The 24,373-nt window shown below is 36.9% G+C and overlaps 1 protein-coding gene across 1 annotated transcript; it reads left to right on the top strand.

Moving 5' to 3' along the window:
• Window positions 1-1,383: 1,383 nt before the first annotated feature.
• On the top strand, window positions 1,384-24,373 carry LOC148953881 (transforming growth factor-beta-induced protein ig-h3-like). The gene is made up of 5 exons (XM_089085677.1): window positions 1,384-1,665; window positions 12,327-12,526; window positions 15,825-16,057; window positions 20,924-21,099; window positions 23,361-24,373. Exons 1-5 carry the CDS (start codon window positions 1,437-1,439, stop codon window positions 23,519-23,521), a joined length of 999 nt encoding a protein of 332 aa, XP_088941803.1. The 5' UTR covers window positions 1,384-1,436; the 3' UTR covers window positions 23,522-24,373.

Here is a 24,373-nt window from a genome sequence, read left to right as displayed (position 1 = left end):
CCATTGTTGACTGTACAGAGATTTTCAGTGTAAATCAACTGGTAAACTGTATCAACCATATATATCTGGTTATGGGGACAAAGTGTTCTTGCCCATAATGAGATGTTACCGACACATTTTGTTTTGCTGTTGTCTTTTGTGGGCGAAAGAGTTTCGTAACTTAATTGATGTATTCAGAATTTCTTTGAAGCTTTGATACACTTACAGGCATCAAAATGAGACTGTCAGTACATCCGAGTCTGTTCATAATTACCCCAACTATTTTTATTCTGTATATGGTGAATATGAATGACAGTATCGTGCAGGAACAGACTAAAAAGGTGTGGTGACAGAATTCAGTTTTTCAAATTGTAGAGAGTTTTTGTTTATTAATTATATTATGCACTTAAATTATACAGTGACGTTTTAAATTCCGTTCTCGTGACCCTCAATAATATTTCTTTCGGAAAAATTCTAGTTTAGCTACTTTTTGCTATGTTGGAAAGGGGATAGTTTAAGAAAATGAATTTTAAGGGATGGATCTAGACTAAAGCATGTCCTGGGATGGTAATTTGAAGTAACTACTTCCACTCCTTTTTCCTCTAGAGGGCAGTGACCATTTATGACCTTTAAAAATCTTTGTGTTGGCAAAGTGAAACCTTGCGAAATAGATCTTTGACTTAAATGATGTACAACAGAACTGTTTTCAGCTTTATAATTTTGCTAAATCTCAATTTAAGAGGTTTCAAAGATCTGCAAATACACTTCCTAAACTAAAAAAAAAACATTGATATGGCTTAAAATTCAACTCCAATAATAGGAATTGGACTTTCAGAGCTAAAACCAGAGAAAAAGAAAGTGATTGCTGAAAATTAAGGTAAAATGTTTTTTTGCAAAACCTGTCAATTAGGCAACTTTATGAGACTTAGAAATTAGAACAGGGTTAACATAAAAGCTTGGTAATACCTTTTTAGAACATGTTTTTAGCCCTGGATTCATTACTGAAAGTTTCATTTCCCTAACCTAGCCCCTCTTGAAGATGGTGGAAATTAGCTGAACTAGAATTTTACCATTTATTTCTGAATTAAAATAGACAATAATTCCGTAAGCCTCCTAATTGTGCTTTTCAAGACTCAGTATTTGTAAAACTTTTTAAAATACAATAAATATTAGTTTTGCTTATTTTCAGAACAAGAGAAAAATATAAAGTGTATATTGTTTACCATTGATATTCAGAATTTCATGTACCCTTCCTCCCTCTAATTGACACCCTGAACTCAAAATCGAATTTCGTTTTGATGCTCGGTTTTGGCAGAAGAAAGCTGCTCTTTGGCTGAATTATTTTATCCTGCCATCTGCTGCTTATACATTTGTGATTTACAACGCTACATCACCACCATCACTTTGCATTACATAATTCTCAAAAACAAATGAACAGTTTACACCAATAAACAAATATGTTGTATATTATTCCATTATTTCTTATTCTTGGCAGCTCAAATGCCGTATGGATGTTAAATTTGAATGCTGTCACTACTGAGCCAGAAGCTAAGCTGAAAAATTCTGTTATCCCTATCAAAGATGGTGAGGCAAAAAACCTGGTGGATCTTGCAGAATCTCTTGGACTGTCCATCCTTGTCAAGGCTCTTGAAGAAACTGGAATGGATAACGTGATTGATCATGAAGGTAATGTGCAAAAGCTAAGCTGAGGGATCCCATTGAAGGGAACCTCCAATAATTTCTGAAAAGTACTTTGAACAATAGGCTAGCCTTGGCTAGTAACACCATAGAAGAGCAGCTCTTCTAATAAAAACCCAATAATAACAAAATAGCAATGGCAAATTTTCTGATTAATTCACTAACAAGATAGCCAAGAAATAGACATAGGCCCAGCCTAAGCTGCATTTAGGCTAGGCCAGGCCTACCTAAGTTAGCCTAGTAATTTTGCATTTAGGCCTATAATATAGGTTAGTTAGAATGAAAATGAATCATCACCTCCTTTTTATAATCCTTCTCAAAACAACTGGGTAGGGTTCAGAAAAGACAGAGTAAAAATTAAGGAAACCAAAAAGAAAAACATTCTTTTACAACTATGAAAATGGCACAAACAGAAATGACCAAATATGGGAAGACTCCTTGCATTCAGTAGAAAATTTATGAACATACTTTTCAGTACCAATGATACTTTAGTGCCCAGCACCCAAGAACCCAAGACATTTGGCCTACTTTAGCACCCCAGAACTGAGAGCTCCCAACTTGTAAGCTAATCAAATATCTAAATTAAATTGATTAGGATACAGTAAGTTTTTATTTTTTTCTTCTTATTTCCTCTTGGACTCGTACGCATGGTATGAGTCCAAGCTAGCTGATGATAGTAAGAATAACCCAAAGAAGTTCTGGAAGTATGTATCAAGTAAGGACCACAGCAGACGGTCAGTAAAAGCACTCAGTACAGATGATAGCAAGGAAGTGACCAACTTGAAGGACATCACCAAACTCCTCAACGGGCAGTTTGCGTTGGTTTTCACCAATGAACCAGATGGTCCTCTTCTTCATAGCCCATCATACAACATCCCTAACCCGATGCCACCTATTCTACTCTCCCCCCCTGTCGTCCAAAAGCAACTTGAAGCGCTAGACGTCAATGAGTCCACCAGTCCTGATAACATGCACCCAAGACTATTGAAGGAGCTTGCCAAAGAAATTGCACAACCACTATGCAATATATTCCAACTGTTGCTTGACTCAAAAAAGGTACCCAAAGACTGGAAGCTGACCCATGTCACCCCAATATTCAAGAAAGGTGACCACACCAAAGCCAAAAACTACAGACCCATCAGTCTGACCTCAGCGGTGGCAAAAATCCTTGAGCGTATTGTGAATGCTGATATTTTGACACATCTCCATAATAATAATATATTTTCCCCTGACCAGCATGGATTTCTGCCAGGAAAATCGGTTGAGACCAATCTCCATGAGACTTACAGCCCCATAACAGATCACCTGGAGAAAGGAATCTCTGTGGACCTGATTTTACTGGACCTAGCCAAGGCTTTCGACAAGGTACCACACAACCGTCTCAGATTGAAACTTTTAGCAGCAGGTACCCACTCGGATGTGGTTGATTGGGTCATGGACTTTCTGACTGGTCAGAGTCAGCAGGTTCAACTCTTCACAACTAATGGCGATAAGGTCTTCTCCGAACCATGTGATGTTGTAAGTGGAGTCCCCCAAGGTATTGTCTTGGGCCCTACCCTATTCCTTATATACATAAATGATATTATGAACAGAACAGAAAACAACATCACTCTCTATGCCAACGACTCCAAGCTGTTTGGGCCAGCAAACCAACAAAGTCTGCAGCATGACCTTCATAAAATCCAAATGTGGGCACAAGACTGGCTACTTGAATTCAACACATTAAAGTGCAGTGTCCTTCACTTTGGAAGCAACAACCCCCATCACCAGTACAACATGTCCGATCCCAATTCACTGGCTAGCTTAGTACTAAAGAAAAGTCCCAAAGAAAGAGATCTAGGAGTGCTGATAGATGAACAACTGAAGTTCCACGGCCACTGGCAACAAGCAGTTTCAAAAGCAAATTCAAGCCTTGGTCTCCTCAATTGCACTATAACCAGCCGTTCCCATACAGTCTTTCTAAGGCTCTATAAGGCTATAGTTAGACCCATTTTGGATTTTGGTACGTGTCTCACCTCCCCTTCTTATAAGAATGATACCAGTCTAATCAAAGGAGTTCAGAGATGTGCCATGAAGTGCATAGCTGGCCTATGAGATCTCCCATACAACAAGAGACTGGAATGCATGCAGCTGCCAACACTCGTCTTCAGACGCCGCCGTGGTGATATGATGCTGACCTACAAGTATAACGTACAACCAAATAACCCCCTCTTTACCAAACATTCAAGTCAGCACCATACAAGAGGACACTCACATAAGCTGTCAAAACACGAACGCGGCAACACTTCTTCTCCGAGCGTGTTGTCAACGATTGGAATAGCCTTCAAGCTGAAATGGCAACTGCACCTACGGCTGCGTCCTTCAAGTCCAGACTTGACAAGGAATGGAATAACAAGCCATGGAAATATGAGTGGGACTGTCCGTCCCACTCAACTACTGACTGATGCCAACTTTATCATAGTGAGTGTCTTGCTAGGAGGCTGATGCTGCTTGTCATACCCAACCATCTAGCATACTTGATCCGAAGTTGCTGTTGTGTGGTGGTTTCAGCTCTATACCACTGAGAATGGTCTTTATGGGCCATACCTACCTCGTGGCCACTGCTACCGAGTGGGCTTAAATTGCATCTCTCCAGCAGACCTCTCCTATTGTGTGTCACTGGGTCCTAACACAGTGATGAATTTTTGCCATCATTGACCCAGAGCACAACAGATCCAGTATGGACCTTAATTTGCTCCAAAGTGCGAATTAAGGTAATTAACAATTTGAAAATATTTTACAATTAGTAAAATCTAGATGGTATGGGCATATGTAAAAAACACTTCAAAATTGATATTTTTTTCAACACATGCTCTCTTTGTCAGTAATTGCAATTCCAAAAAGAGTCAAATGTTATTATGTTACAGAGGGGAGAATATTATGTTCTGGGCTATATAGATGGTTGTATTTGGCTGACTTTCAGCACTTGTATTTCCTGCAAAGAGTTACATGATATCAATATACAAAATAAAACACAGATAGCATAGGCATCTGCATAAATACTACAAAATCTATATTTTCTATTCAACTCCTGCACTTGACAATGCTTTCATACATAAAAACTTGAACAGTTTAGAATTTGTTGGCTCCCAAAGCCAACTATCTTTTCAAAGGATAGCCAAACCTTCTTAAACTTTTTGGTGCCATATGTTTTAGCTTAATTTTGATGACTGTTTGCCTATATTTTTTTAATTTGGCATCTGGTACTGCTAAAAATTGCAGAAGTTCATATGGAAATCTTTTCAACACAAAAGGATTTGTGTTTTTTTCTAGGTTTTTAAGATACTGTAAAATTCTACTTTTGGCTGTTTTGGAAAGGAGTTAGGTTAGGAAAATGAAACTTTCAGGGATGGGTCTACAGGCTAAAGTATGTCCTGGGAAGGTATTTTGAAGTACCTACCTCTGCTCCTTCTCCCTCAAGTGGTTCCTGAAATTTGCCTACATGGCAGGTCTATGCCAATTGAAATTTTTGCAAAACAACATTTTACTTATAGTTTTCAGTTATCTGCTTCTTTCCCCCCTCAAAATGTAAAAATTTAAGCTTGTTTTGCCCCCGCCCCCCCCCCAGATGTGCCACCTAGGGTGCTCTCATCCTCTAGCCCCCCCCAGATGTGCCACTTAGGGTGCTCTCATCCTCTAGCCCCCCCCCCTGCCCTGCATATTAGTAGCTCCATTAAATACTTTGCAACTTGCTTTTTCTTCCCACAGCTAAACAAGAGCTGGAGCAAAATAGTTTGCAAGGAACTATTAGGCTATACACCAGAGAATAGTGAACTGTGCTCAGGTACAAAATGTTTATAGGCAGGGGTGCATAGGCAGCCCAAATCTTAATAATATAATTTTTGTACCAGGCTTGCAGTTTCTTTCAGAGTTACTCCAATAATTAAGGTAATAGATTATCCAGGTAATTAAGGCTAATAGCAAATGGAATTAAGGCTGAGCAAAATGAAAGAACTTTTAGAGGTTTTGTAAGTTCAGGACCATGGGTGCCCATAAGCTGAATTTTAGGGGAGGGGTCCTTACATGGTCTAATAAGAAATTAAAATGTTGGATATCAACCCCAGCACCATTGGTTCAGCAAGCCATGGTACACAGTTTGGGATGCACCCAATGACCAGAGTCATCATCATCATTGACCGGCATCTACAGAATTTGTCCTTATTGCTGGCAAGTGTGATTTAAGGTAAGGTAATCAACCCAAGTAACATGCCAGTGCATGCATCATACACTGCTGACAAGAGGCCTAGTCAACTGCTGCCATTGTGTTGTAATGCTGCTGCCAGGCTGGTGGTGGCATTCTGCTGACTTTGAATTAATTTGAGCCAATTCTTTATAGCATCAACTGCAATTTGGAACTTTTCTTTTCTTGTGTGGTTAAGGATTTTGATTTTCCTGCTTAGAAATCAAGTACAATTTCAAAATTAAACAAGTGTGTACACAAATAATTTACATAAATTCCTTGTGCTCCCAGGTTTTTATTCAGCACTAGTTCTTGTAACACATCCATTGAATAGACAATTGTCTTTCAAACAGACACCAGATTAAATTATATTTAGGAACTTGGGATTTAAGGACTTCTCTATGACACCTTGGTATAGCAAAAAGACAATATTTCTTTAGTCCTTGCCATAGGCAGGTGTTTATAAAATACTGAGGCTTTGATTCCATGACATAGATGCATTACTTGAAATGGTAGATTCTGAAAATTATCAAGTTCCTATCTGTTAGAATTTAACATAAAGGGCAATTAATGTGTTTCATTATTTGTCATAAAACCACTGGAGCGTAATTACTAGGAGGTGTCTAATTATAGGATATGGATCTACTTCAGACATCAACAGAAATGAATGGGAAGGAAACTGCAAATGCAGGTCTCCCTAATCACCATCTCAATACTTATATCTATTATACCACCTGGTAAATTAATTTTTCTCTACTAAATCTGTCTAAATTTAATAAGTATGGTATTTCATTAGTTTGAATGTTTCACCCATATGCAATGGTAACTATTTTGAATGTGCAGACAGTTAATAATAGAAGCCTAATTGTAATTACAAATTTTTAGCTTGACTCTAATCTTGGACAATAGGCTACTACCCAATCTTAAACAAAGGATCTTAAATTGAAGTTTCTCAATCATGGACAGATTCAATCACTGACATGTGCTTTGAAAAAGTAATCATATTTAAATAGACTTGGGTATAAGGTGTGAGGCAGTCAATCTCAACTATCTGCATCAGGTGCAAGATTAAGATCCTTCTGTCCTTGTTTAGGGAAGATACAATTAAGTCAAAACATTTGTCCAAGATCACACACTGTCCAAGTACTAGGGGTTTTTGTTCTAAATCCTCTTTTATGTAGTAGATATGATCTGGCTGTTCCAGCCACTTGCATACATGATCTCTCCCTCTACTCATAGTCATGACACTTACCTCTGCAGTAGTTTCTACCTTCTTCCTAATGGCCCTCATAGATGACTTTTACAAAGTTGCCAACTGCAACCCAAATTAAAACTAAGTTCACATTCCTTTTCACTATCTTACCCAAGAGAACTGTCTGAGTTGCCATCAACAGTCACTGTCAGAACCTTTTCACTTTCATTTTCACCCTCAGTGCTGTCTTCTCACCAAATCTCTTCACAGCCTGCTTCTTTGTTTTTCTTGCTTTTGTTGCTTCAAATTTTTCTTTTCCTTCCTTTTAGCAAAGGCAGCTTCAATCTTGGCTTTCACTGATGTATCAGTGAGCACTTTTGTTCTGCCCTCCTTCCTTCTGTAACAATTTGTCTCTAAGTATTTACTTCAGAGACCCAGGTTACAAAACCTGAAATAATACAGTAATAAGCAAAGCACAAGGCAAGCAGAAGCACAACAATATATACATCAGCACACATACACAAAGAAAGCAGGCAAGTAAGGAATATTACATCTCTCTTGTTTTTGGAAGAGCTTATAATCATAGGTTTATTCTTGATGGAGGCTTGACTTGTTGACCACTCCTTGTAGTAACAGAACTTTTAAGACTGTTGTTGACTTTGGCCACGGAAGGCAGGAAGATCACATTGTTTTCCTGGGCCATGGCAACTGGCAATTCTGACATACTGGTTTGTCGTAAGTGCATGTCCTCTATTTGGTGTAAGTCTGGGGAGTGATGCCTGGAATCATTTACTGACAAACTGCTAGTGTTTGAATCAGAACTCTTTTCTTATGTAGGCACAACTATCAAGTGCTTTCTATTCCAGCACTATTGTCTGTGTTATTTTGTCTGTGTGATATATGATTGTGGCGCATCTGCTTCTCTGAGGACTATTGCAGGTTGCCAGGTTTGATCATTGGACTGTACTTGAACTTGTTGGCGTGTCTGCAGTGGATTAATGATTTTGGTATGTCGATCATAGTAGTATTTCTGTCTTTCCCTTTCTTTAGTCCTTGTGGACATGAATTCCTGCATAGGTACAATTTTTGGAGACAGGTGCTCAATGGTGCAGGGCACTAATGATCTCAAACTTCTACACATTAGCAGATGGTCTGGGGAAGCTAGACCATTAACTGGTGTGTTGCAGTGCTCAAGGAGGGCAAGCTCAATGTCAATATTCAATTTCTTTGTTTTCATGATCATGGCCTTAGCAATGCCAACTGTTTTCTCAGCAAGACCATTAGCTGGGGATGGTTTGGGCTAGATGTGTTGTGTTGTATTCCCCACTGTCTCATGAAATCCTTAAATGTTTGTGATGTGAATTGTGGCCCATTATCAGATGTAATCAAGGGTATCCCAAATCTAGAGAAGTGAGATTTTAGCTTCTGGATTATAAGGTTGGTGTAAGCATTTGCTCCCAGCTCATCAGCTTCAAAAAATTGACTATAATAATCCACTCTTATCATGTAGTATCTTCCGGAGATTTAAAACAGATAAATGACAACATGCTCCCATTGGTAGCTGGGAATATTGTGATGAAGCAAGGGTTCTATTGCATTTTCTTTAGAATAATTTCAGCATGCATCACACTTCTTGACGAAATTTTCTGTTGCCTGACTCATTTTTGGCCAGAAAATGACTGATCTGGCTCTGTGGTTTGTCTTCTCAAAACCAAGATGTGGAGCATGGATGTTTTTCAATACAGAAATTTGCATGCTGTATGGGATTACAAGATGGTCATCTTTCATAATGATGTCATCAATGATTTCACAATGTTTGGAGGAATGTTATTAAAAATTGCTGAAAATTTTTCTCTGGCATACAAATAGCAGGCCAAACTATAAAGTCTAAAAAAAAGAAAAGATTTAAAGCATTATTTTCTTTTTCTTTGAAAAGACTATGTCAATATAAAATGTACAGAAATTAATTAAAAAAGCTTTTTCCACACAATAAGTTTTTCAAAGAAAACTAAAGAACTCCATTAAATAAAAAATGAGCAAAAATAAAATCAAATAATCTACCAATCGTGAAACTACCCCAAATCAGCATCAATAAATAAATGAAACCCAAAACTAACAGAAATTACAATAAATAACCAAGTCAAACTCAAAATGAGCAGTAATTAACATAAGTTGGGTTCAAAACCCCTATGCCTTCCCAAGGCTAGAGCAAAATTTGTACTTTACTGAAAAAAAAAAGTTTAGTATATATATACTGATATTTAATAATCATAATTGCATCCCAGTCTTCCTAAATGGCAGCCCTTGTATTTAAATAAATAACAGTTCGAGTTGGAATAAATCCCTTGATTAGACAGTGAATTTTTTTTACTGTCTAATAAAAGGATTTATCCCTATTCGAACTGTTATTTATCATCATGGAAAGGCAATGTGGTCTTCAAAATTACCTACCCTTGCAGGTAAAGATGGTTGATTATTTAGTTTGAATAGTAATGGCTGAAAGGTGCAGCATCAAGCAGCCTGAGGGTAACACAGCAGGAAATTGGAAGTTCTTTGGAGGGCGTAAAGAAGGAGGCTTTAAATAGATTTGGGTGGAAGATGAGTGTGTGTACCTGTGTTGGCCTCAGGTGGCTTGGTGCTTTGCCTGATTTTTTTAGTAGTAATTGTAATAGTAGTAAGCCAAGGTAAAGGAGTGGTAAAAATATCATATATTCCTTAGTACTATAAAGTAATGGATGTCTTACCAGCATGCAACATGCTGGGCAGTTTTACAGTGCTTTAATTTAATAATGCTTGGCAAGTATGCTTTGAAATTGAATGGGGTGGGAAATTTAGGAGTTGGACACAGCTCTGTTCAACATTAGAAACCCTTTTACTTTTATTTTTACAAATAAAGGTGTTTTGTAGTATTAAATGCCCTTTTCTGCAATAGAATGTAAATCTAACTTTAATTTAGCATAAGATATCTTTTCTGAGGAGTTTAAGATGAGATTCTCCATCCCAAATAGTTTCTATCACAAGCCCAGAAGGGTCAAATTCAAGATTGAGGATACAAAAAAGCAACAAACAGGAAAAACATCTAACAAAATAGGTCAAAAGATTAAAAAGAGGTGAAACTAATTAAAATGCCTAAAAAGACAAATTTAAAATTTAAAATGACCAAATAAATACAAAACATAGGCAGCACCTAAACAAGTAGTAAAAAAGAGAAACTATCAGGATGTTCTGTTGATTTTTTCAGTAATGTAGGGACATCAGTTTTTTTTCACATCCAGGTGTAAAGCAGATGGTTGGAATCATTTTAGAAAAATAATTTGTGAAGTTGCTGAAGGCGTCTTAAGGAAGAAAGCTAGGACTGCAGCTAAGAATATTGGTGAAAAGGCTTTATATTTAATAGGGAGGAGTAGGAGCTTGTGTAATAAATTTCTTAACGATGGATCATATAAAAACAAAAGGAATGTAAAGAAAGTTAGGAAAGCATTTTAATATGAATTATGAAGAGGAGAAGAGGAGGTCATGGATAAAATGGCCGAGGATTTGGAAGAAGCAGCTAGACGGCATTATAGTAAAATATTGTACTGGCCTGTCAATAAATTGAGAGGGAGTACTCAATCCGGACTTGTCCCAGTTAAAGATAGAAATGGGGTCGCAATTAACGATAAGGATAAAACTAAAGAGAGATGGGCCAAACATTTTGAGACCTATCTTAACCAAGATAGAGTTGCAGGAAAAGATATAGAGGAAATGAAAAAGTTTTTGATACCTTGGATGTGAAGGAAGATTTGTTTTGCAAGGAGGAATTAGCAACAGTACTAAAAGGATTAAAAAATAATAAGGCTCCAGGTGATGATAGGGTGGTAAATGAGTTTCTTAAATATGGTGGCTCTGAGGTTAGAAATAAGTTACTGAAGATTATGAATATGATTTTTGAAAAAGGGGAAGTAACTAACGATTTTAGGAAAACCTTAATTAAGCAACTTTATAAGAAAGGTGATAAAAATGAGTGTGGTAATTATCGGGCATTAGTCTGGTCTCTGTAGGTAGTAGATTACTTAGTAATATGATATTTTTAGACTGAGAGATGCCGCAGACAAAGTTTTAAGAGAACAGTGCGGTTTTAGAAAAGGTAGAGGATGTGTTGACCAAATTTTCACTCTCAGGCTAATAATTGAGAAGTGCCTGAGTTTTCAAACACCTTTGGTCCTCAGTTTTATAGATTATGAGCAAGCTTTTGATTTTGTTGATAGAAGACTTTTAGCACGGGTCTTATCTTTGTATGGTATACCAGACAAATATATTTAAGGGACTAGTACTATGCACAAGAATAACACTGCTGCGGTTAAGGTAGGAAATGAGGTTAGTAGCTGGTTTTGTATTAAATCAGGAGTTAAGCAGGGTTGTGTTCTATCCTCCTGTATATGGATTATTTTGATGGACTTTGTCTTAAGGAGCACAGGAAAGGCAATGGGAGACCACGGAATCAAAAGGGGAAGATTAGAATATTAGAAGCTACAGTGGTGACAGTGGTCAAATATGCCTCTGAAGCATGGACGCTCCGAAAAGCGGAGGAAGATTTGCTTGATGTTTTCCAGAGAAATTGCTTAAGGATTGTTCTGCATACCCAGCTGACTGACCATATTTCAAACAATAGGCTGTACAAAAAATGTGGTTCAATACTGCTCACTAGGGCTATAATGAAAGTGAGGTTGAGGTGGCTAGGGCACGTTGTGTGGATGAAGGATGACAGATTGCCAAAGATTGTTCATTTCGGCCAACCGTCTAGGGCTAAACAGAAAGCAGGTCGTCCTCATCTGGGGTGGGAGGATGTCATAAAGAAAGTTTTAAAGGAAAGGGGAACTTCGTGGGCGGGTGTAAAAAGGGAGGCTTTGAATAGATTGGGATAGAGGAGGAGCATGTGTAGCTGCGTTGGCCTTAGGCGGCTTGGTGCTGCGGTGATTTGTTAGTAGTAGTAGTAGTATTAGTGTAAAGCAGCAAATGGGAGCAAGATAGGAATGCGCTCAGCAACAACCTAAGGCAGTAGAATCTGGATGGGCAGTGTCTTTTGGGATAAAATTTTCTGTGCAAGATTTTAAGAGAATTTTGTACATCATGTCTTCTCTTGTGGCACTAAAAATCTGCCCGGGCTTATTCTGGCTTTGACTTAACTGATCCTAATATTCATACATCAATAGCAGCATGTAAGAACTCGAAATTTTATATTTGACATCTTTTTTCCAGGTAAATTTACCCTATTTGCTCCAACTAATGAAGCATTTAAAAGAATTCCTGAATGGGCCAAGGATCTTCCACTGAAAGAAGTTTTGAGGTATCACATTGCAAGAGGATTGTATTATGATAAAGATCTCCAGAATGACATGAAACTGAGAACTCTTCTCACAAAGAGGGACTTGAGGATTAATCTGTATGACAATGGGCAGGTTTGTTTGGATTTTTTTTCTTATGGTAATGACTGCTGAAACCGTTCAAAATTTTGTAATGGTAAAATTTCATATTTTTAGGTGTGATTTTTTTTTATGTTCAACATGGATATATGTAATGGGACTTGAGAAAGTGGACTTGGCGTATAAAAAAATTCTATATCGATCAGTAGTTTAGTTTTTTTGCGCAAAAACTGGTATGTTGGAATTCCCATTACTCAAGTGATGAAATTTGGAGGTGGACAAAGTTATGATAATTTGCATTTTATGTAATTCCTATGGTTGGCTATTACTGATGCCTCTAATAATTCAGAAGCCATTTATAATGTTGGTGTAACTCCTCTGGTATTTTATTAAACAGCCGATGAAGAAAAAGTCCATGGTGGGATGGGAATAAATATGGATGAGGAGAGAAGGTATTTCCTTCAACAATATTGGTCTGAAAGACCTTTTTTCGCTAAAAGTGGGAAATTTTAGCTCAAAAACTGAACTGGTTTTTCATCATAGCCGCCTTCTCTTAAAAAGAAATTTCTGTGTAGCTATTGGCGCAAAGAGCATAAAAAACGCATTTGAGGCATCAGGTTATTGTTAATATTTGTTCCATTATTTGCTATCCCTTTTATTAGTTTGTCTTTGTGCCAAACCTGCCTCTCTTTCTGAGAGTGAGTCATTTTGTCCCCAAGAGCTATATAGTAACTCCTGATGAAAAAATATACAGAAGAAATTCTAGTTTGCAAAATGTTTGGGGGGTAGTCGTAATCAGGACAAACAATTTTAATGTAACCCTAATACAGAGACTATCTAGTGATTTTACATACTATAACAGTAATAAGGATTGTAGCTGAAAGCTGTTCAACCATGTCATATGTGCAAACAGATTTGACCTGTAGAAAGAGATGGAGAATAAAAATAGTTTTCTGGGGGTGGGGGCTCTTTGTAACATAAACAAGATTTTTTTAGGCCAACATTTTTCAATATTATTTGCATAAGGGGTCTGTTTAACTTATATCGGGAGGCATCCTCCTTCTCCCTACCCCTAAGCTGGTATGAACCTTATGCAAGACTAAGACTAAACTTTAAAATTAAGAAAAAAAGCCAGACTGGATTAATAGCCCCAGTTTCCCAACAAACCTTAAAAGTAATTTTGTTTATTAATTTTGCTATATAAAATATGTAACTATCAAAGGATATTATGAGGAAAGGTAGAACCTAGCACCCATAGAAGTAGTTTATCATCTCCATTGAAAAGACTTTTCTTTAATTTTTTCTTTTGCACTTTAAACAAAGAATCATAGTTTAGACCCCACAAATTTTCGATAAAAAGGGAACAAGTATTGTACCTCTGGGCGATCCGTTATAGTTTTTGTAGAAAGTTTCGCCATCTATTGGTAGAAAGCAGGGTTGTCACTTTCTCTTTTTTCTTCTTCTTTTGCTTGACTGATGTTTTTATCCTTCTTTTGTTATGCGAAATTTACTTTTTTCTCTTTCTTACATGTCCCCTTTTTCTCTTTTATCTCATTACATAGGGATTAAGTATCACGTATTAGATGTAGTACTAAATATACATACATAGGCTGTATTTAAAACAAACATGTATACACATTTGGCTGTTTAATGAACTTGGTCAGTCTAGCAAATAATTCGGCCAAAATTATTCAAAAATCTTGTTTTCTTTGCTAAATAGACATACAAAAAAGAAGGCTGAGTGTTTATGTTGCGTGTAAACCTGTGAAAAGTCAATTCTTAAGCAAACATTTTTTTATATACATAGGAAGAGGAGGGGGAGGGGGCTTTGGGTCCATCTCCAGGTAGAAAAAAATGTTACAGAAAAACTAGGTAAGAGCCAAATATAAACAACTTCCTTAATATCAGTCAAAAAACCCAAAATACATTTCCACTTTTCTTATCAATTTATATTGTAAAATTGATTTGAGGCACTGTAGGTTTACTTTTCTATTAAAATGAGAATAGGCTTAAAATATATTTTTGTCTTGTGGAAAAGAAGGGATTGTTATCCCTCTTATACGATATGGTCCATTAATATTCTTTTTTTTTCTATTCTCATAACCTGGTGTTTTCAAATTTGGTCCTCAGGCAGTGGTGTGTTTTTTGCTTTTGCCTAATGATCCTCTTTTGGTGGAGGGAGGAGGGGGTAGTCATAATGAAATTGTACTTATTTTGTGTCCATGGATCTGAGGAATATGGGGGAGGGGGGATAGTAAAATTTAATATTTACTTGATAATTCAAATAAGTGCCCAGGAATTTGGGAAAATTCAGGACTTGATGGGGACGAGTGCCATCCCTTTCGTTCGTCCTTACGACAAAACGAGCATAAAAATAATTGACTGATTATATATAAATATATATAGGAGTATGAAAAACTGGCATTTTGCTAAAACAAAGTATCTGAACAAAAAAACAATAGAATGGTGTCTTATGGACCAAAAAGCCTATAATGTTTTCAGGGCCAGAAAGCCAATTTTGTCTTAGAGCCGAAAAGCTTATTGAGTAGTCACCAGAATATAACAGACTAGTCTATACTGCTTTTAATGGCCTTTCTACAGCTGTGATATTTAGTATGCAATCTAAATTTTCTCTTTAAAAAAATATCTTAGTTACCAAAAAGATATTAAGTAGCATACAAAAATAAGTGAATGGTTTACAATGTAAACAGGTGATCTTACCAGCTGTAACGCCAATGCCTAGTAATTTAAATTTTAATCGAGGAACATCCTGCAGTATCACTGAAAATCAAGAACTAGCAAATTGTTACTAACAGCTTGCTGCAGAACCAAGCTGCGTTCGTCCAATATAGTTATAGTTGAAAACGATGGTGCTCGCTCTTACTGGGAAGCATTGGGGTAGGAAAGTCGAGTTTTTTTTTGGGGGGGGGGGTGATATCAATACATTATAAATATTCGGACATTTCCAATTTTCGATTGATTTACTATTCCTTTCAACACTTTGTAAAGGGAGGAGGGTGTTTTCTTGTGGTAGCTCTTGGATTGGAAACTCATCTTTATCTTTTTTTTATGTTTACTCTATTATTTAGTGATTTTATAATAGAGGTAGCTTGATGATACCATGGGTTTATTGATAAATATGTTCAATATTCGGCAAATCTTTTTTTATTTTTCTTTGATTTTGACATTCCTCTTCATGATTGTCTTAACATGAAAAGCTCTCAGGCCATTTTTAGGATGAACCCTTCCCCTCTTTTCAAGGTATGTAGATTTGCTGAACTGCAGTACTACAATTTTATTGCATATTGGATAATTCAGATAATTTTCTTTTAAGACAATTCTTGCTGGTGGGAAGCGTATAAATGGATCAAATTATGAAGCTCACAATGGTGTGCTGCATCTCCTTGAGGACGTGATTGTCTCTATACCAGCACGACATGGAACAGTGATTCACCAGCTGAGAAGATGTCCAGTTTTTTCTGATCTCGTGGAGCTTATTGATAAAGCAGGTCTTGATGAAGCTCTTCAAACCCATGGACCTATTACTTTCTTTGCCCCAAGCAATGAGTAAATTTGTTTGTTTATTTTTATTTATTTATGAAAACAAGACTGTGGCGAGCCAAAGGCTTGCAACTTGTTGTAACCTTTTTTGTAGGCCCCTCACACTCTTGTTGAAGAGTCCGGGGGCTAATACCCCCCCCCCCCAAAAAAAAACAACTTTTCATATCAAGAGTTGGGTTTAAAATGGAGGGAATAAAAATAAAGAAAATTAAGTGGTGAATTTTCTGCCATTATTTGTAACAGATCTTTGGAATTTAACCCTTTCAGTCCCGAATTTTAAGAAAGTTAGTAGGATTTTTTTTAATAGTCATTTCTGAGAGAGAAAAATGCGCTCTTTCTAGTGGTGTAACTTGCATCTTTGCATCACCGCTTGGTGGTGTAGAACAAATATGTCCTCATATGTGGACGGTGAGAACTAAGGTTTCTAATTTTTCACAATTTCCAGCAGAATTATTTGCGAACAAAAGTATCATCTATTTATTTTCAATTACAAAAAACTGACACTTAGCGTGTGTGAAAACTCTCAAAACATTCAAGGCACAAAACCTTTTCACATTTCACACACTTGATCCGCGACTTGCTAGTACACGACTCTAGCGAACAGCGTCCTGCGTTGGCGGCATTCGTCTTGGTAGGCCAGTGGCCAGTCAGTGTCAGTCCGTCGTAGCGAATCTCGGGTGCAACAATGCAATTATACTTTCGTTTTCGTGTCTGAGAAACCGACGGTGACTGGGAAGGTCTCCCGCGAGGTCTAGCAGATGCTGCAAAACCAGTTTTCCCGGTGTTGATCAAAGTTCTTGCTACACTGGCCTTGAACTCCAATAGGCCAAGCTCTTTCAGTCCAGCATCTAAATCGTGCTTATCCATCCCTGCCTTTTGTGCCTTACGATACAGAATCCACGCATTTACAACTGCAACGCCAACGAAGTTCCAAAAGACCTTCATGTAGTATTTTTTCCCTCTCCGGTTATGGCGGTACAAAGCAATGAAATAGTCCATGAGATCGACACCTCCCATTGATTTGTTATATTCTTGAATGGCATATGGACGCCTCATTGGTACTTGCATTCGGTCTTTCTTTGACCACCTTTTGACTTCATCTTGAGGTTCGACACCAGCGTAGGTGGAAATGGTGTGGACGATCTTGTTATCAAACCAGCGCAAAATTGTGACATTGTTATTTGTGACGACAGAACTTGCTCCACGACACTCAATCTTCAACTCTCTTTCTGGCTTCAGCTTGGAAGCTGCTTCTGCGATTCGATTCTGTCTGACTGTCCCAACGAGATGAATCTGATTTCCAGCGAGATACTCAGCTAGCGAAACTGAGGTGAAGAAGTTATCAGCATAGATTTTATAACCTCTTCCAGTCAATTTCTGGGAAAGACGAGCAACGACATCACCACCAACGCCTAATCCAAATGTTTCTTTCCCTACCGCAGCTCCTTCATACATTTCGAACTCGTGGATGTATCCTGAAGAACTAGCTCGAGCCCAACATTTGAAACCCCAAGGTTTGGGTTTGGATTTGATGTACTGCTTCATTTGGGAGCGACCTTTGAAGGGTATCATCATTTCGTCTATGCTGTGGTGTTCTTCGAGAGGACCATTTTGTAAGAATGTGCTCTTCAAAACGTCAAGAACCGGTCTTACTTTGAAAAATTTTTCATTTTCCCCACTCTGCGCTTCATTGAAATGAAGGTATTTGGAAATTTCGTCAAAACGATTGCGAGACATTGAATCAGCAACAATTGGAATCCGCATTGCTTCGTCAGATTTCCAGTACCACTTCAGGCGCGGGTATTTGAGGTAAGTGATTACTAGGTTTATCCCCAGGAAGAGCTTCATTTCATGTACAGAAACGCTGAAACTGCTACCTTGTGAAACAACATAGCGGGTAGATTCGAAAGCAATTTTCTCGATCAAGGCATCTGGGAACATTCTGAGGAAAATCTCTACTGGCTCCTTCAGCAATAGAATGTCTGGCAGCAATTCATCACGGTCTGCTTGGAAGGTCGGCCGCGCTCCTGCTAATGGATGGTCAGCAGCTCCTCAAACACCCTTTCGCTTGCTTCAATTGTTAGAACTTACAGCTGGGGTCTCAGAAATATGAGCACTTGCATATCCATAAATAACATCCTCAATAATAGCAGCGACTGTATCGCTTTCACTTGCACCGTTGAATTCACAGCCGAGTTCCGTTTCTTGATCGTCAAGCAGCCCGTAGAAGGTTTCCGCATTTCCTGGAAAGTCAGATGGATCCCATGTGGGATCGCTGTCATCTTCTTCGCTTGAAAGATCAGTAACATCGAGATCGTCAGAGACGACAAGGCAATCTGCAGCACTGAGTTTTTTTCGTCTTTCCATTCCTGAAAGAAACACTATGCCGATTATTCACAGATTTCGGATTTCCTAGATGATGCGTATCGTGACGTAACACCTTTAAGTAGGCATTCCCTTCTTAGACCACACAGCCGTTCTATCACAAACGAATAAATTTCCAAATGGGGATAAATCCATTTATTTAGACAGTGAAAAAAACATTTTTTTGACAGTATTTTTTCACTGTGTAAATAAATGGATTTATCCCCATTTGGAAATTTATTCGTTTGTGATAGAACGGCAGTGTGGTCTAAGAAGGGAATGCCTACTTAAAGGTGTTACATCACGATACGTCGTACATATGGGGAAATAAGACCTACCAAGTACACAACTATAAACTCAACATTTCTTTTGCAATTAGAAGACACAGAAGACTTTGCGATCTTTATTACAAATTTATTTTACGTTTGGGCAATATTAAAGAAGAAAATTTACATCGAGACTTTGAATGAAATCTGTCAGTGACTTTTCTCTGAAAATAATCCAGTGAATAAGCCGGAAGTTAATTATTTTGTGAATGACCTGAAAAGTTACTTTTTTGTATATAAATATGCTAGTTTCAGTTATATTATTTTAGTATTTCTACTGATGACGATTGCTGTATATGTAATCGAAATATCTGGACTTTTGTACCTGTTTTTTTCACTGTCTAAATAAATGGATTTATCTCCATTTGGAAATTTATTCGTTCGAGATGATGCGATCCCATGGATACGATTGTACTTGTTTTTCCGGTCTTACCGTGCATGGAACTCTGAATTTCCCATTGTCCACAAACAAGGACATGTGCTTATCGAATACCTTGGTGTCCTCTAGCAACAGAAATCGTAAAAACAACAAGAGACCCCTAGATGTCCCTTTGACATTCACTACTACAGTGTCATCGGTCCAAATACCCTTGTTTCCCAGCGTCCACAAAGGGGAGACAAAACGTAATGGCGATGTGCTGATAACCCAGAGTTGCAAAGATGATGTAACAGTTGTCTAAGGAAAGTTTAATGACATAATTTTCTACAGCCAAAATCCCAGACTTCCAAATCCAGCCCTTATCAGAGTAAAAAAATTTATAAAAGGAAGAATTCTTACCTTTCTGATGTTTGACCTAACTGAGACTTTCTATCGGGCTAGAACGCATGGCTTACCTTAGATGGCGATACTGTGTACAGGTGAAATACTGGAAAGACACTTCTCTAACAGATGGCATGTCAGTGATTTCATTATATTTTCACTGGGTTCTGGGATGAAAGATTAAAGATTTGTCCTCAATTGTGGTCGGTGGGAACGAAAGGGTTAAATACAAACGAAGTAAGAACTTGTTCAGGAATGGCTTAAGAATGGAAGGTGAATTTAAGGAAATATATTGATGAACAATTGGAGAGTAGCAAATCGCAATAGAATGGGGTGTTAGACAATAAAACTGATGAAATATATAATTTTACGCCTTTTAACAGATACTTTCCATTTAAATACAAATGAAGTGGGGATGTGTTAGCGAATTGGTTACAAAAATAGGAAGAAAAGAAAAAAGCTAATAGAAAAGAATATAATATGAAGGATCCATAAAAACTGAATTGGTTCGGTAAATCCAGACCAGACCAACGCAATTTTTAGTTGCTATTATTTGGGAGTGTTATATTCAAATATAACGATAAACAATTTAAGAGTAGCAGAATTCAGGTGACTCAAAACTGTATCAGGATGTGAAGGGAGGGAATTTAAACCCTAGCTTTGTTCTGTAGAAAAGTTTTTTCGCAAATTTGTCTACAAAAAGTCATATAAGTCACAACAGTTGCAAAAATTATATCTAAAATAGATACATTTGCAATTTTTCGGCCTTCCCCCTCCCTCCACAAGGAAATATTCCCTAATCAGAAACGTTTCTCTTGGGAGTATCAGATTCATCACGACGCTTGTTATTGCCCGCATTTCACACAGGTTGTCGGGATCGACCTTTAGAGGGAAATCGTTCACCTCTTTTCCTTGTAAGGGTATGATTTTAAGCAAAAACAGGCCTAGAAGAAAGAACACTATTTCTTAAGTTTTCTAGGCTACTATTGAGAAATTTATGGAGTTCAAAAGAACAATTTCTTTAATGATATTTCAATAATTAATTTCTAAATATTATTTCTATTATCTTTTATTTTAAAGACGAGAAATGGGAGTGTATGTGAAGCTTTAAGAAATGTAATTTTCTGGCCAAAACAAAATCAGAAGGCGCTTGTGATTAATATTCGGGGGAGGAGTGATACCCCTTTGCGTCTGGGTATTTTCCACATAATTTTTAATTGTTATATTCATTAATAAGTCAACAAGAAGGGCTTTTTAGGTTAATGTTTCTCTATCGCTTTCACTCTCATCTTCCCCTTCTCCACTGTCCTTTTTTTCTACCTCTCTTTCCATATTATTTTATTATCTTTATTTCTACTCTTTCTTTTGCTCAAGCATCTAACTGAGTATTTTGGATGTTTTGCTTACGAATTTGAATTTCAGTGTCATAAGGAAACTCCCTCCTGATGTCATTAAACACCTTGTTGATGACCCGGCTCTCCTGAAAGAAGTTTTAACCTACCATGTCATGTCCGGAACCTTCTATTCTCCTGGTATTAAAGATGGAATGGAGGGAATCACGATGCAAGGAAAGAGTCTCATATTTTCAATCAAAGATGGTACAAATCTTTAATATTTATTTATTTTTTGCTTGTATTAGTATTATTTTTTCAATTGCCAAAAAGCCTTTCAATAGCTTCTATGTGTATTGGGATTTACTACTAAATTAAATGAAAGTAGAACTTTGGGAGGGTGTAAAGAGTGAAGCTTTGAGTAGATTTAAGTAGAGGAGCTGAACATGCGGAGCTGAGTTGGCCTCAGTTGGCTAGGCGATGCAGTGAGGTTTTGATAGTAGTAACAGTTTGAATAATATCAATTATCGAATCTATCAATTACTTAATGTCAATCATTTAACTGATTAATATCAATTATTTAAGTGATATGCTTACGTGATGTTCACTATCCAATTTTGGTATGTCTTTTCTCTAATTTTACTATTTTAATATTTCAACGACGACAAATTTCCTAAGATTCAATAGCTGAGTTTCAGCTTTATTCATTCACCGAATCGCATTTTTAAAGCTTGCCTTGATTTTCTTTAAATTGAAGAATAAGTCTATATAAAACATTAGTTGACCAAATTCAGCGCTAACGTGAAGTTGTTTTTATGTAGGATGTATGCTATTACGTGTATATGTTACCGTCAATGTCCGAAACCGGAGAATGTTGACATTTACTGGTGAATGTCCAAAATACCTTCTTTTTCTCCTTGGATTTAGTCAACGTTGCCAGCCAACTTTCAGTTTTATGCAAGGTTTGATGGCGACGGGTTAAGTTAGGTTGGGTTATATTTTTAACCCATTTCTGAGATATATAGCCTGATTTAATATAACCTATCTTTAACTTTTACCACCAAAGCTCACACAAGACTGAGAAAGCTGAATCACAAATCTAAGAAGTAGTACTTTCTATGAAATAATATTTACCAAGAAGAAATTAATTCTAAGAAATGATGTTTACTAAGAAGTAATATTAATAGGGTTTTCTTACGATCTCTTCCCTTCCCCTTCGGGAATGACTTGCTTTTCGTTTTGTCCCAGGTGATTGGCTAAAAATCACAAGTATTATTCAGTTTGTCATTAAAGATGCTAACCTCAATTCAGTAAAATTTATTACCTTAATAAAAAAGAGAAAAAAAGCAAATAGCCAATAAAACCTGACCCATAATCGCTTAGGCATATTTTATGTCAAAAACCTTCATTTATTAAAAGTTCCAGCAATGAGATTGAATAAATAAATACGAAGGAGGGGAATATACACGAAACATAAATGGATAAGAAATGTGAATGGCCATCGGTTGAGCTTCTTCAAAATATATTTATGTGATTAAGGTTTATGTTCCCTGTGAAACTTTCAATTTTACGACATTTCTACATCTGTAAATTACACTGGAAAGAAATTACTTATGTAGTCGGATTGACTAGCGCCGAACGAGAGCTTTGAATTCTGCTAATTGTTGATATTTGTGAGTGGCTCGCTCTTGGAATTGGGACTTTAGATTTTTAATTCTACAAAAATAGCTCTTATCAGCACTTTTCACTGTGTTTTGCAACGAAATAATAGAAAATACGAAGAACATAGTTTCTCTGATTCAAATGTGTACTATGATTTGTAAATCATAAGCTAAACATTCTAAAATAGGATCTATCTTTATTGAAGCAATTTCTCTAGAATATGTTTCAACAAAGCCCCATTTCTTTTCCGGTTCATAATAAAAGGTAAAGAGAAAGGCATTGGACTTTACAGTCCCTACGGGGGGTGCTGATCTCCGTTTCATGGCCCTTCAGTCATGAAGTGCAATGGGGGATTAGCCCTTCCTGTTTATTTTTCCTGGATATTTCCAGGCATTCATTTAGAGCTTGGTCGACTCTGACTGAGCTTACAGAATCATTCCACTGACCCTCGTTCCAAACCAAATAACCAGCGACACAAGGATCGAACCCCCTATCCTCACGGATAAACGATTTCATGTCTAGCGTGCTAAACACTCGGCTAGGACGGCTTTAATAAGGGAAACCACTTGAAGATTTGTATTAGCTTTCAAATTTCTAAGTTTCAAAAAAAAGGGGGGGGAATTATATAGAGAATGAAAGAAATTAAAGCTGGGATCATGAAATATCCGGGTTTGGGACAGAGGGTTCTCAAAGCCAATCATGCCTGCACATGTAACCACGATAGATGCTACCCAATACACTTTAAGGTAGTTATTATACCCACCTTTTAAGGGGTTTAGAATATAATCAGTATTTCTTTATTGCTATGATAATACACCATTTTTTAATAAGCTGCAATGCTTTTTATGTTTATTCAATGCTTCTAGGTGAGGTTATAATCAACAGCAAGACTAAGGTTACCAGTGCCGATTCTAACGCATCTAATGGTGTAATTCACAGCATTGACAATGTTCTAATTCCACCACAAATTCAAGCTAAGCTGAAGCGTCGAATTCTGAAGAAATCGAGAGCATTTAGCTTTCAGTAGAAAACAGTTGATTTCGCAGTGCTTTTCTTTTCTTCTTTTCAATGGGCGTTAATGTTTCTCATTTCTCTGGTGAAAGTATGTCGTCAAAACGTTATGAAAGTCTCTTGTCCTTAAGAAAGAGAACCTCTCTGTATTTTTAGTTTGGCTTAGATGTTCAGGACAAATCCGAAATGTCTGAGGACCTTTCATTAGGCCTTTCAAATGTATAATAAACGTTACTTTAAAATTAGAAAAATTGAAAGGCAAGCTGATGGAAGCTTATCGCCGACCAGAAAGTTTGCTTGGGGGAAGAATCATTGTAACTCTTTATTTTCTTTTTGGGTAGATTCTTTATTTATCTTTTTTTTTGTCTCTTTTTATTTTATTTTCTGGTAGTTTCTTTATATATTTTTTATTTCTATTCGTTATTTCTTTATATTTTTGAGAAGTTTCTATCGCTAGAGCATTAGCTTGTCTAAGTAAATTGTAAATTTTTTAAATCAGAAAAACACTAAATTCCGTAATATTATTGTGGGTTTCATGAAAATATTTTTAGTGTATTTAAAAGAATTGGTTTTTGCATAACTGTCTTCGACTTTAAAGAAAATATGTTTAGAGCTTGAAAAAATGTCTAAGGTTTCGTAAAGGTCTTAAAAATTCGTTCTTTTTCTATGTAGTAAATTTTACACAAATGCTTCAATCGAGAGGATTCCGTATTAGTTATATAGTTTGGGAAACGTCTAGCCCATGTTTTGTGTGACCTTATAAGAAAATATTTGTAGTTTGTGCTTTTATATAATTTAGCTCATTGGATTAAGATCTTTTGAATGTGATTATATGCGGCTGTGTTTTTAATAGATTTCTAGATACGAA

The sequence above is a fragment of the Artemia sp. Qi Xiang Cuo genome, chromosome 3, assembly GCF_049724085.1.
Source record: "Artemia sp. Qi Xiang Cuo chromosome 3, ASM4972408v1, whole genome shotgun sequence".
Taxonomy (NCBI): Eukaryota; Metazoa; Arthropoda; class Branchiopoda; order Anostraca; family Artemiidae; genus Artemia; species Artemia sp. Qi Xiang Cuo.
Note: the sequence above shows the minus strand (reverse complement) of the source record. Positions and strands in the feature narration are given on the sequence as shown.

Bases quoted from the DNA above. Each gene is read 5' to 3' on its own strand.
- LOC148953881 (XM_089085677.1), top strand. From the start codon at position 1,437: ATGTTGTATATTATTCCATTATTTCTTATTCTTGGCAGCTCAAATGCC. The intron at 12,527-15,824 runs GTTTGTTTGGAT...TTTTCTTTTAAG, and splicing joins ATCTGTATGACAATGGGCAG to ACAATTCTTGCTGGTGGGAA. The intron at 16,058-20,923 runs GTAAATTTGTTT...TTTGAATTTCAG, and splicing joins TTCTTTGCCCCAAGCAATGA to TGTCATAAGGAAACTCCCTC.